Source organism: Lagopus leucura, unplaced genomic scaffold (genome assembly GCF_019238085.1).
Source record: "Lagopus leucura isolate 7727_CA_CO unplaced genomic scaffold, USGS_WTPT01 Super-Scaffold_100026, whole genome shotgun sequence".
NCBI lineage: Eukaryota > Metazoa > Chordata > Aves > Galliformes > Phasianidae > Lagopus > Lagopus leucura.
Genome location: NW_024962277.1, coordinates 4,659,952 through 4,673,429, shown reverse-complemented (window position 1 = coordinate 4,673,429; position 13,478 = coordinate 4,659,952). Strand labels below are relative to the sequence as shown.

Genomic DNA, 13,478 nt, shown 5'->3' with positions numbered 1-13,478 from the left:
TGTCACGTGCGTACAGCACCCAGCACATCACAGCACCCAGAATGAGTCACCCCAGATAAACCACCATTTGATCAAGAAAAGCATCCACAAACACTGAGTGGTTAATCTGCTGCAAGGTCACTGTCATCTCTCCACCAGTGACTAACCGAGGCTGTCTTGTACAGATAAACATCCATGTGTTCCACACTGGTATGGAGAGCTGCAAGACAGTGGAATCATAGAATGCCCTGAGTTAGAGAGGACACATAAGAATCACTGAGTCCAAGTTCTGGCTCCACAAAGGAGACAGAACAGGCTGCCCAGGGAGGTGGTGGAGTCTCCTTCTCTGGAGATGTTCAAGACCCACCTGGACGCCTACTTGTGTGACCCGGTGTAGAGAACCTGCTTTGGCAGGGGGATTGGACTCGATGATCTCTGGAGGTCCCTTCCAACCCCTACAATTCTGTGATATGGAAGAGCTCCACAGTTTGGATGCGACTTACCCTGGGCAGAACACCTTCCTGCTAGTGCTGTGCCTCAGAGCAGCCTGGGACATGGCTCAGCATTTTCTAAGCCAGTGGTGTACATGCTTCTGCATGTGGCATCACTGCAATGTTAGTACAGTAAATATAGACATTACACTAATTGGTTTTTGTTTTTTGTTTTTTTTTTAATGGGGGGGGGGGGTTCTCCTATTCCAGAGAGAAGCAGGAATATATGCACACACACAGGCACACACACCAAAAAATGATCTACACACACATATGAAAGCAAGTCCTAAACTTTTAAGAAAGATAAGACAGGCCTGTACTGGAGCAGCAACACTAAATTTCAAATAAACCTCCCAGTATTCCATATTTTATTCTACACTTTCACTTTTGAAGATTTTTCTGTACGAATCCTTGATGAGAAGAGCAAGGGGAAACTTTCTAAAGGTTATATAAAGTACTCTGCTCTCCAACTTCAGTGATTTCACAATCAACAATAATAAAAAACAAATCCAAACTCCCACGGGCTTAGGAAGGAACAGATGACCTAAGATGAAGGCGGCTGGAGCTGGCTAAAGCCTTCAAACATGCAACTGCAGCTTCTCCTTGTTATGGGTGGGAGTGAGGGGCAGGGACAGAGCCGCCTGCCACCCTTACAGCGTGCAGCTCAGATCAGCCCTTCTCTGCTCCAAGCCAAATAAGAGCACGGCTCTTTCATACACAACATGCACAGCGAAAGGCCAGAGGGGGAGAGCATGCGTATATACACACAGAAGGAGTAACAAACACAGAGAAGTCTGCCCCCCACCACAAGGCACTCAAGGTACACCTATTCTTCATGAACTTCCCACATAAAACAAAAATCTGTGTTGCGCTAGTTGTGTGCCATAGGGAAATGTGCATTCATGATGATTAGGTCTGATATGTTCAAATAGAGGTCTTATCACAACTCAACAAATCGTGTTATTTTAACCAAGTCTATCGGTTTGGTGCTTAAAGCCCTGCACTGTACCGCAAATAGGAGAGAAGGTGCTCATCTTGAGGACTGTATTTAAGGCTGTTTTATCAAGACTGAAGTATGCAAAGTTTGGCTTGGAAATAGATTCTTGGAATTTCAGGGTGCATTTCCTTTCTCACGAGGGTGAGAAGAATGAGGAATTCAATCTCTAAACGGAATTAAAGAAGGAATGAATTTTAATGCAAGATTAAACTCCAGCAGTAAAGCATAAAATCTAAAATCCCTCCCCTTCGGCTTCTTTTCTTGCAAATTTAATGAGGAAAACATTTTTAACAGACTCGTTGACACAGTAAAGAAACTTGTGATGCTGTAAACTGAGGATGCAAGAGGACGGTTTAAAAATGAAGTCTGCTGTTTCAAAAAGCAAATAACCTACTCCTGTGCCAGGAGGCTTTTGGCTGTTTCCAAAACGAGAGAGTTCAACACTCTTCCACTGGTTTAAATTTATTTAAAACAGCTGTGTTCTCAGAACAGCCATTCTGAGAACAGCTACTTCCTGCCCATTAAAAACATTCCCAACCCATTTAAAATAAAGGAGGGAGAAAAACAAGACAAAAATCTGATGCTGCAATGGCAGAACAAAATCCAAGTATTCCTGAGGGTGTCTCACTGAGCTTCCATGCTGCAGCACTGCTCTCCCACCAAACACCAAGGCACAACTCCAAGGAAACGCTCGCACATCACTTCCCCATTGCCGGGGCAGAGAGGTCACCACCGTGCTGGTCATGAGATTGCAGTGCCCTTCTGCACTGCCATTAAATCTCCCATGTTGAAAGTGATTAGACTACAACACAGCCTGTATTTTTTCGCTGTTTTCAGAAACGTTGCAACAAAGGCTCTTTGAAAGCACAAGCCTTCACTCACGTTCAGCTCAAAGCAGTTACAGAGTTGAGGGCACGACGTTGCATACACATTTGTTTAGGTTAGGGGTTTAAGATTGGAAACATCTGTACGAGGTTAGATGCACAGTTAACACTTCGTACATGCAAACACAGAACTATATTAGGAGTATCAGAGGTTTTAAACTATCTGGCACGTACAACCCAGCTACTGGAGTCATGGAATTTTTCCTATTCCAAATAAAAAGAGAAGATGCTGGGACAGCTCAGGGACTTTCTAGCCTTTGTGGCTGCACTGAGAAACAAACCAAGCAAATTCTTGATTTCTCCTGCCCCTACTCTGAGCTCCAAAGACTATAGGCATATATTGTTGTTTTTTTTTTTACTTAATAGGCACAATTCCTTTCCTATTTTGGCATTTAACTCTGACAATACTGCCAGTATATATTCAGCACAGAAAGACAAGACTTTGCCTAAGGAAAACTGTTCCCAAGACTGCACCAGGAGTTGTCTCTTTCCTGAACGGGTTTCCTACACAAGTAAGGGCACAGACCTGCTCTGCACATCCAGTACAAGCCCAGCACGTGGCAGAAAAGAGGTCCTCAGTCAGCTTTTCTGGCAGTGCTTTCTTAACTCACCTGTGAGTCAGTCCTGCTGGAATGGCCCCTAATCTCACTGAGGTCCCAGAGGATCTTGTCACAACTGAATAACCAGATGTTGGAGAAATCTTACTAATAATTAGAAAAAATGCATTACAGTTCTGCTCTCATTGGCTCATTGTGATCTTTGCAATTGACGTGAGGGGAGAGATGAGTGCCTTTGTGCCCATTTGAATCAGCTCCCATTGCAGAAATGCCAGGAGGGAAACAACCATTATACCCTAGCACAAGCAGACTGGAAAAAAAAACAGCAATGTTTGCCAAAGTGATTATGGATTGAATCAATGATACAACCATCCAAAAAGTTTGGATTCAAAATACAATTTTTATTCAAAATACAGATGGGAAAGAAATTGTGTCACAAAACTAAAAATAAATGCAGTGTAATAATCCAAGCCACAATCTTCTTTATCTTAATTTTTTCCCCATCAGGAAAAGCTCCACACAAACACAAGTCATGCTAAATAAATAAACCTGGCTTAGCAAAGGGATATCAAATTCAACAAAACATTCTGCTTTTCACACATTTGAAGTTAATTCATTTGCACTATTTAGATGTCGATTTAAGGTAGCTATACCGTATGCTAAAGATCCTACTTTGTCACCAGGCTTACTTGTTTTGTACAGAGGAGACAGATTTTTACACGGCAGGATCTCATTCATCTCGGAAGCCAAGCAGCCATTCAGATTTTAGATGAACCATCCACATTGTTACGAAGGAGCAGAAAGCTGGCTGGCAAAGGCCAGAGCGCCCAGATTTATTTAAGATTACAAAGCTTATCACTCCATTGTCACTGGGAAAAAAGAAAACCAGGGTATTTTCTGGAGGACGTGGCCAGGTCAAAGCCTTCTTAAAGCACTGATGTTCCAGAGGGTGGGCAAAGGTTTGCATTTTCTTACACATTTGGTCACACTAAAAATGTTGCTGTATTCTAAATGCAGATTGTGTTTTTAAAGCCCTGTGCTACCAGCACAGCTGTAACGTGCAGGAGAATATCCCCACAATGCTGAGAGACACAATGAAAATCAGTACCAAATGCGTGAAAAGGACTTCTGCAGTGGGAAATGGCAAAGATTGAACCACAGACGTTGGAGGAGAAAAGAGAATCACATGGAAAAAGAAATAGGAGGGGAAAAGTTACACCTCTCGTTATATCACTGTTATTGACATGACACGTTATACGATATAGAAGACTACAAACCTGAGAGATAAAATCTGGGCTGGACACAAAGAAATCAATCACCATTCCTCATTTCAAGAGAGGTGATTTATGTTAAAAATAAATCCACATTTTTCATTTTTAACAGTGGCTGGTTCTAACCCCTTTTTGGTTACAAACAAATGCTTCATGGCAGTGCCACCAAAGTGAGCTGAGTGCGCATGCTGGCGGGAAAACACCCTGGGATGAAGGTGCAGTGTATCCCACCTCCATACAACAGGATACGCTCCAAACAAACATCCTTCCCCAAGCACTGACCTCAAAAAGAGACTAAAAATCAATGCAACAAAATCTCTGCGTGTAGGAAGCAATAAAACCTGGCTGGTGTGGGCAGGTGAGAGGGCAGTTCAAATGTCTGTTCAGTTGGAACCTATATTGGAGAAATAAGGTTATCCATCCATCAAGGCAACAACTTTTCTGCCTAGAAACCAGAGCTAACTGACATGGCCAACTGCTCAGCATGCAGGACATGCAGACTCCCAGTGAATTTCCTGCAACAACACCTCGCTGCCTGCAGCCCAGCGCTCGGCTGCACCGCTCCACAAGCACCAATTAAAGGGCAACAACAAAAATCACAGAGACAAAGGACTGCAGCACAGCACAGGGCCGTGCAGCGCACCACAGGACACGCTGCTCTGTCTGCACAAGCTGGGTAGGCCCTAATATGGCACGGCTGCTCCCCATCCCAAGCACCAAATACGGCACGGGCTGAGGACAAGCCGGATCCAGCCCAGCACTCGGTTCCAGCTGGGATAGGGTCAAAATTCCCAATTCAGCTTGTGGACAGGCACTCAGCACACAGAGCTGAGCACAGCTTTCTGTACGTGAGCAGGACTCCAGTTCACTGCTCCTCCTGAGCTCCTGAGATGAGCCTGCCCGCTCCAAGGCAGGGCAGGGGACAGCTCTGGGTGCCAGCTGTTCCCTGGGCTCACCCTAGAAAGGGCGCAGGGGCAGCACCCACACGGGGTTGTCCCAGCAGGTATGGCAGGCAATGGGGGAGAACGGAGGGGAGGAAAAGCATGAGACGGACACAAGGAAGGAAAGGGCTGGAATGAGAGGAAAATAGGAAGAAGCCCCAGTTCTCAGCTATTACACCTAAACCCAGCTACCCTCCAAAATGGAGGCTCCTGCATTCATTCGGATGGCAACATTTATTTATGTCATTTCCCCCCTGCTAAGGTTTTGTGGATCATCTTTCAAACCCATGCTATATTCCACTGTTGCTCAGTTACAGATCTGAACAAACCATTCCCTGCAGTCTGCCAAACGCAGAGAAAGAGAGCAAATGAATGCCTGGAGGATGAATCACCCTCTGGAAGTCATCTTACGGCCCCACACTGCTACAGATTAGTCACAACCTCACATACAGTAGAGAGAAAGAGGAAATGGTGAATCTATTAACGCCACGGCAGCGCACAGCCCTGTAACTGCTGTTTCCACCCCTCTCCCCCTCCTAGGGAAAGCAGGCAATTTTCCAAATCATTAGAATTTTCTTTCAGATTAGAAGAAATATGTTCTTCAACTCAAAGGGATAAATTAGGTATTAACACCCCTGAAACTAGTGAGCTTGTTCCAGCAGGGTTTGAAATGGCAAGCAGGAGCTGCGATTTGAAACGGGCCGACTGCAGGGATCGCCGCAGCAGTTTGAAGAAAACCGCCATGAAGCAAAATGCTGTGACGGGGCTGGAGGCTCCCAGCAGCAGGCAGGAGGTCTGACACAGCAGGGATGAACAAACTTCCGCTGGTACAAAAGGGACGTCAGAACATACAGCCCATCAGAACCCCCTTGGGTTCACCCAAGCCCCTAGCAAAGCCACTCGGCAGCCCTGAGCCCAGCACACGGCCTCAAATCTGCAGAGCCTCAGCTGTGATGTGCCTCAGTTCCTGAGTGCAGTTCACCACATGCCCTCCACCAGCACAGCTAATGCCAAATGCTGCGGCTCTTCCGAGGAAAAAATAGCAGATGGGATTGCTGCTGCCAAGCTTTTGTCTCATGAAACCTTGGATTTCATCGATTGTAGAAAATTCAAAACAAATGAATGTTTGCATGATGGTCAGGGACAGCCTTCATTCTCAGCCAAGGCACAGACAAGCATCACAAACAAAAATACAACATGAGTTTCACAGTTCACCAAGGCCCAGCTCTCAGCTGAGCCTACTGGAACATCAGGAAAGCTACTACTTCTGTAACAAGCTTTTATAAATTTAATTCAATCTGAAGTTCTCAACTGCTCACCCAAACATTTGTTGATGTTCTATTTAAAGTAGCATGTCCTGCATTTTACAGCAGAAGGCACAAGAAGGAGTTGGGCATTCTCGTGAGGAAATCACTTCAAGCTTTCAGCTAGAGCAAATCAAGCAGCACTGGCAAAGAAAAAGCAGCTGAGAACACGAATCCATACAGGTTGCTCATTTCCAGTACAGCGGAAAAAACTGGAACGTTCAACTTTTCAGGCTTTGTTTTGGTAATATGTAAGAAAGGTATCTTTTCCAAAACACAGCAGCAAATGCCCATAGTGCTCCAGACATCAGATTAAAATTTCAGGTGGCTGTATGCTGACTGTAAACCAACTGTTACTGATCTAAATATAAGGAGTTTGGTTTTCATGGGAATGCCTTGCTCACCCCAACAACCACAAGTTTGTCCAACTTCACACCAAAGACAGCAATTCTGGTCTCTCCTTCCATTTCAAGTGAGCAGGTGTTAAAGTCTGTCCGATCAACAGCCACCACCAAAGCAACAAGTTCACTGATGTCACAGAGTCACAAGGTTGGAAAGGACCTACAGGATCATCTAGTCCATGTGTATGTTCAAAACTGATAACGAGCTCCCCAACAATTTGTAGCTGTCCCTTATTGTACATTTACATGCAGACAGACAGAATCACAGCCAGCCTATCAGGGTCAATTTGGGAAAACAAAACAAGAAGAAGTCACACTTGTATTTTATGCACTACCTCCTTCTGTTTTAACAGATGGCTGGATATAACGGTAAGGTCCTTCCCTTTCAACAGGGATCAATATAACCACTGAATTTGTCAGGAGGAGCCTGCAGAGGCATGCCCATGGCCATAGAAGTATTGCTGCTGACCACTCTCATGTACCACGGAAAGGCCTGCTCAAGCAGGTGTTGCACTATGGGCACACAAGACTGAATCCCAGCCTACCACTGGCTTGTTACTACTTGATCCCAACCATCTCTTTCCTTCACCTTTGTTCCAATACAGTAAATGTGCACAGCAATACAGCAGCACAGTAGGTAAAATGAAGTCAATAAACCTGATAACTATCTCATATGTCTGTCTGTAAGGTACACTGCATTTTTTCCAATGGGACAAAGAATTATTTCTCCTTTGCTTTTGAATATACACAAGTTAAAGTGTTAAAACGGTACGGATTAAGTATCACATGTCCCATTAATTGTTATGTATGTGAGTGAATTAACCAAAGCAGAACCATCCTGAGTGAGCACTCCACTCAAGCAACACATTCAAATAAGCTACACAAATATTACAGCCTGGGCACGTATCGCCTCCATTGCAGAATATGCCCTGCTTCATCTTAATGAGAAACGAGGCAGCTCAAGGTTTCATTTGCATGTTTCTTTCGGAGAAAGCTTCTAAGCCTATCCAGGAGTCCTCTACAAAGAGTTTGTGTCATGGAACAAAGTCAGTACATGGTCCTTAAAGGCAAAAAACAGTAACAAGAGCTACTGCCACCCTACAGAGAAATGAACAGTCACGTACGGCTCACTGCTTTCTCTCCAGGCATTCCTTTGTCATCTCCAAAGAATATTTTATGTTAACCAAAGATTTGGTTAACATGTTCCCTTTGTCTTCTCCTCCCCATAAAAACAAAACACTGTTTGCAATACTCTGCTGAAGTGTTTAATGTTCACAATACCTTCGCCTTGGCTTGCTCATCACAGCACACTTGGACACTCTGACTGCTGTATAACCTCCTACCATGCATCTGCTTTTGACATGAGGTACATTTGATGTTTTCTGAAGAGCACAACTTCACATCACCACACACAGCCTGTGTTGTGTATTGGGAAAAAATGAAAGAGATGTTGGGAAACTAAGGAAAGGCAGGCTATATTTTGATGAAAACAAGTAGTATGAGAGAAAAAAAAGTAGGTCCCCAGTTGTATCAGTGCTCTTACTGCCTTTGTAAGCTTTCCACCCACCCGCTTCCCTTAAAACATACACAGCAAAGAAGGCCTTGGCATTAACTGCAGTGTACTGACACATGCTTTTAGAATTTCAGGACAGCCACAATCTGCAAGCACCCCTTTACATTATTACAGAAATAAATAATTCATAACATAATCATGCCCCTGCATTCTGAGGGATTTAAATGCAAGTCTACATCACCAATACTGCATAACCATCTAATTTGAAAGTAGCTTTGGACAGCAGCCAGTTTCATATCTAACCAAATAGTTAGCTGTAAATCTAACTGGCATCTCAAAAGCAACTCAGAAGTACTAAGCAAAGCAGATAAACTCTTTTTCAAGCTAACCTTCCAAGCCACATTGTCCTACAAATCATCAGGATGCCAATAAATGAATTCCCATCACTTCTGTGAGCTTCAGCATACAAAGAGCTGATCCTACATACCTTCCCTGTGAGTACAGCAACCCCGGCTCAGGCAGGTAGGCAGCTCTCTAATTCACACAATTAGCATCCTCACACACAAAGGTTCACAGGATGATTTCTTAGCTGAACGCAGCCTACAGAAACAATTCTTTATTGCTTCATCTCCAAGAGGGGACAAATAACAATCAAAACAATCAACATACAATGTGATGTAGTGTTTCACTGAGTCAGCATCTGATTTCTCTAAATTGGGGGAAAAAAGACAACGTATTTCTAAACCATAATGTTTAGTAAGGTTTGAAATCAATTTCATTTCACAGAAATAAATGTGGGACTGAAATAACTAGCAAGTTTACCTGGGAAGACGTTTTCTACTTCAGTCTATGTATCTCAAATGGAAACAATAGAAGAAATGTGGCAAAATTATCTGAGAGATACAAGATGCAAGCCAGCACGTGAGCAGTGGAAGGACAAATTTGGGGAAAAATGTGCAATTGTCCAAGCACTCCAACTGAAGAGTTTGGTGAGGTGGAGAGCCTCAGTGCAAGGACAGGACAGCCACCCACTGTCACCAGGATGATCTGAATGGCAAATATTGTGTACGTGCAGGTGGATTTGCAAAACAGGGTCCAGCTCTAAGGATGGCATGTACACTCATCGAAGGGAGAAAACCATGAAGGCTACAGCTAGGAAATACTGCCACAATCACAGACACAGGGGCATAAGGGAGAAGCTGGCCGGGAAGTTGTGCAAGATCTGACAGCTGCAGCTGCAGAAAAGCCTGTACTTTCAGCAGCCTCTATTAGAAGGTTCCCACGCTCAGAGCCCATTTACCTTGGTATGAACAGGGCTGTGATATGGGATGCTTCATAACATTAAACAAATTAAAGTATAACCAAATTTACAACACCAAGCAAGACAGGAAACTTTGCTGTGCCTATGCATTACATGGCTTTATCCTATTGATGTCTCTTGATGTAGCGGAGAGAAATAGAACAAGATTTAAGGAGACTCCAATGTCTGTATTTTAAAAGGCTGCATGAAGTCTCAGTTTAAGAAGCGAGAGACAGAAAGCACCCCTCTTCCAGACAGCAATTCCCCTGCCTTCCCCAGAAGCAACCCCATGCAACCTAAGGCACAATCCCTTCAAACTGCTATATGGCAAGTCCTGCGTGCAAAGTGCCTCTCAGTGTGCCTGGGAAAAGCAAGAAGTTATATAAACAGCAAAGATAAAACCCTCCTTTAACAACACACCTCATGCATCTGCTGCAGGTTTACAAGTTCTAATGCAGACCAGATTCCTCCCCAGCATCACAAGAAAGCGAGAGGAGCAATGTTTTGCCCTGCATAGTATGACTAGTAGAGTCCTCAGATTGTTCCCAGAATTGTTTGCCTCCCAGGTTTTGACTTAATTACAACAGGACATGCACACACAAAGCAAGTTCTCCAGAATATTAAAAGCGAAAAGAATGAATCATGGCTCATCCTGTCTTTTTTTTTTTTATTATTATTCTTCCCAAATCTCTTCAAGCCTCTGAAATGTAGCTCTAAAAGAACAAGAAGCAGCTGCCTTCCAGCCTTTCTTGCCTTAAGGACTAAATTCATGAGGCCCACAGCCAACCAAGGGAGTGAGGTGTCACCTGTGACTGGGCCACCCCAGCATCGCCCCGCATTCAGGCTCCAGCTCAGTGAGGTCACACCAGTCTCCTTGCCTCCCCCAGTGCCATGTTTCCACATCCCAACTACCAATGTGTTCACTGATTTTCCTCCCCCTTCAGCACAACTCTATCACTCCATTTTTTAAGACTACTTCTGATTCCCTTATCTTTCACATGGCACCTCTACTTCCAAGGGCTGATGATGCCAACACACTTGTTCCCCCCAACATTTGTACTGCCAGAACCAAGTCAATTCCAAGTGGCATCAGCCAGAGAACCATTTGAGTTGGGAGGGACCTCTAAGGGTCATCCAATCCAATTCCCCTGCAATGAATAGGGAGGTTCAGCCTGCATTTGGTTAGTAAGAGTACAGACATTTAATTCAAAATAATGAACCTCCTCTGCTTATGTTTATTTCGCTTTTATTATGTTAAGCAGAGTCCATCAGACGCACAGGATGCAGGAAGCGAGGGCGTTCACAGGTTCAGCCGAATTGGTACAAATCCATTTGTATTTACTTCCCCTTTGACACCGCGTATTTTGACGTTACTTCAAATCCACATCCAACCGAAGCGAGCAGCACCAAACACCAACAGCACACAGATCACACTGGCCAAACACGACCACACGAGCTCACGTTTTGGGCGGTATCAGATCTTTTGCAAACAAGGCAAGGCCTACATCAGCTGCAGAGCAGCGCGTGGTCTGCCTGCATAGAAACAGTCACCAAAATAACCGGGGCAGGGGCAGCCAGGCGAGTCCCACGGGACTGCGCTGCACGGGCACGGAGCGGCCGCTCACAGGGAGTGCCGGGTCCGGACACGGCGAAGCCAGCAGGCACGGGCCGTCCTTGGGGCGGCGAACATCTCGTGTCAGGAGACCTGACAGAACACAGCACCTCCACCGCCAGCGAGACAAGAACCGGCCAGCAGGGAACCGCGTGAAGATGAGCGAACCGAAGCCAGCTGCGTTTCGGCTGGGCACAAATTCAGCCGTTCCCGCACCGGGCCCTGCCCCCCCCCCGGCCGCAACGCCGGGAGAAGCGAGGAGCGTTCTCCGCATCCAGCCTTCAGGCTCGGCCCCGGCCCCGAGAAGCCCCAGGCGCGGCCCCAGGCTCGGCCCCGGCCCGGCGCTCCCCGGCTCCCTCACCTCCTTCAGCTGCTCCATCTCGGCGCGGATGGTCTCGTACTCCAGCTCCAGCTCCTCGTACTGCTGCTTCAGCTGCTGCTTCTCCTCCAGCACGGCCAGCCCGTACTCCGCTGCCTGGATCTTCTCGCGGGTGGTCTCGCCCAGCTCCTGGAAGAGTCGCTTGATCTCGCTCCGCAGCCACTCGGGCTCCGACTCCATCACCAGCCGGGAGTACTCCTCCTCCTCCATGCCCAGCGACATGTCGGCGGCGGGGGCACCGCAGCCGGCGGGCGGAAAGGCGAACGCGGGGCCCGTCCCCCGCTCCTAGCAGCGCCGCGGCCCGCGGCCGGCCACGGCCCCCCCTCCGCCGGCAGAGCCCGCTCGGGCGGCCATCCACGGGCGCGGCGCCGCGCTGCGGAGCGCCCCTCACACCGCGCCGCCGCCGCCGCGAAACTCGCCCCGAGCGCCGACCGCAGTGAAATCATTCAAAGGAACGGCCGGCCCGGCGCCGCGCGGCGCGCTGGGAGCTGTAGTCCGCGCGCGCTGCCGCCCCACGGGGAGGCTCCGCCCGCGGGACTACGTCCCCCACAATGCACCGCGCCGGCGCCGCCCGCGGGGAGGGGCGACGGGAGAGAGCGGAGCGGAGCGGCCCTCTGCCGGGCTCGGGGCGGCCGCGCCCCGATGGGCTCGGTACGGAGCTGGAGTCGGTGACGGGAAACTGTGCAAGAAAAACAGCTTCTCGGCGGCGCGCGATGAGGAGGGCCGGCTCTCGGTCCCCCTTCCAGGAAGGCGCCCAGAGCTCAGAACAGCCGCGCTCAGTGCGTCCCGCAGGGCGGAGCGCTGCACGGGGAGAGCAGCGCGCGGAGCCGCAGCCGGGATTGCAGGGCCGGGCCTGGGGCTTCGGCACACTTCCTGTCAGACGCCGTTCTGTCAGCCCGCCCCTCTGCCGCCGTCTGTCACACGGCATGTCCTGAAGATTGATGGGAAGATTCAACCTCTACTGCCGTCCCACCAACATCCACCTTTGATATGGTGGGCCAACATCATAAAATAAGAGGCGTTACTTTCAGAGCAGCCCTCGCATTTTAGAGTTCTATAAAAGATCAGTAGTTAACGGTTGCTTTGCAATTGCAGCAACACTCGTGCTACAAAAGACTAAACACAGCCATTAGCAGCCCAGCCTGCCAGCAGCAGCGCCACGAATGAAACTTAACCAGTACAAGCACAATAGTGGCAGAAAATTCACCACTACACGTATGTCCCTGGTGTCTGGCTCCTCGCATGCGAGCAAGATGGGTAGAAGTCAGAAGGCTTCAAAAGCATTTGAGAAAAAAAGACTCTTCCTTCTTAAAGGTGATCCAATAGCAGGCAGTGCTGGGACAAGATCACAGATACCATGGTGTTTCCAGCTTGCCAGAATGGAAGTACATACAGCAGACAACATTTGGTATTGAATGAATTCAAGGTGAGCGTGAAAAGTGCTGATGTCTGACATGCACAAGTGACCTACACGTATCTTGTTTGTTTACAGGGTTTCACATATCCAGAGCAATTGGTCCATCAAGGAGTTCTCTATCCACCAACAGGAGAAAAAAGCACTATAGTCCCCAGCATTAGAAAGAGCCTGGCCAGTGGGGCAAAGGAGATGATTCTGCCCATCTGCTTTGCCCCGGTGAGGCCATATCTGGAGTACTGGGTCCAGTTCTGAGCTTCCCAGGCCAAGAAAGAGAGGAAACTGCTGAGAGAGTCCAGCAGAGGGTCTCAGAGATGATGTGGGGCCTGGAGCATCTCCCATATGAGGAATGGCTGAGATTACTGCGGCAGTTCAACCTGGAGAAGAGAAAGCTGAAGGGGGATCTTATCAATGCATATAATTATTTAAAGAGCA

At 47.4% G+C, this 13,478-nt stretch overlaps 1 protein-coding gene across 3 annotated transcripts in view; it reads right to left on the bottom strand.

Moving 5' to 3' along the window:
* BICD2 (BICD cargo adaptor 2) overlaps positions 1–11,915 on the bottom strand; it is a 79,637-nt gene extending 67,722 nt beyond the window's left edge. For 2 of the 3 annotated variants that reach the window (XM_042880256.1, XM_042880254.1), the window contains exon 1: positions 11,612–11,915. In XM_042880256.1, the coding sequence (XP_042736190.1) occupies positions 11,612–11,851 (240 nt within the window). In that variant the 5' untranslated portion in view covers positions 11,852–11,915. The remainder of the gene's footprint in view (positions 1–11,611) is intronic. The other variant, XM_042880255.1, reaches the window with a different exon arrangement.
* Between the last annotated feature and the right edge of the window lie 1,563 nt (positions 11,916–13,478).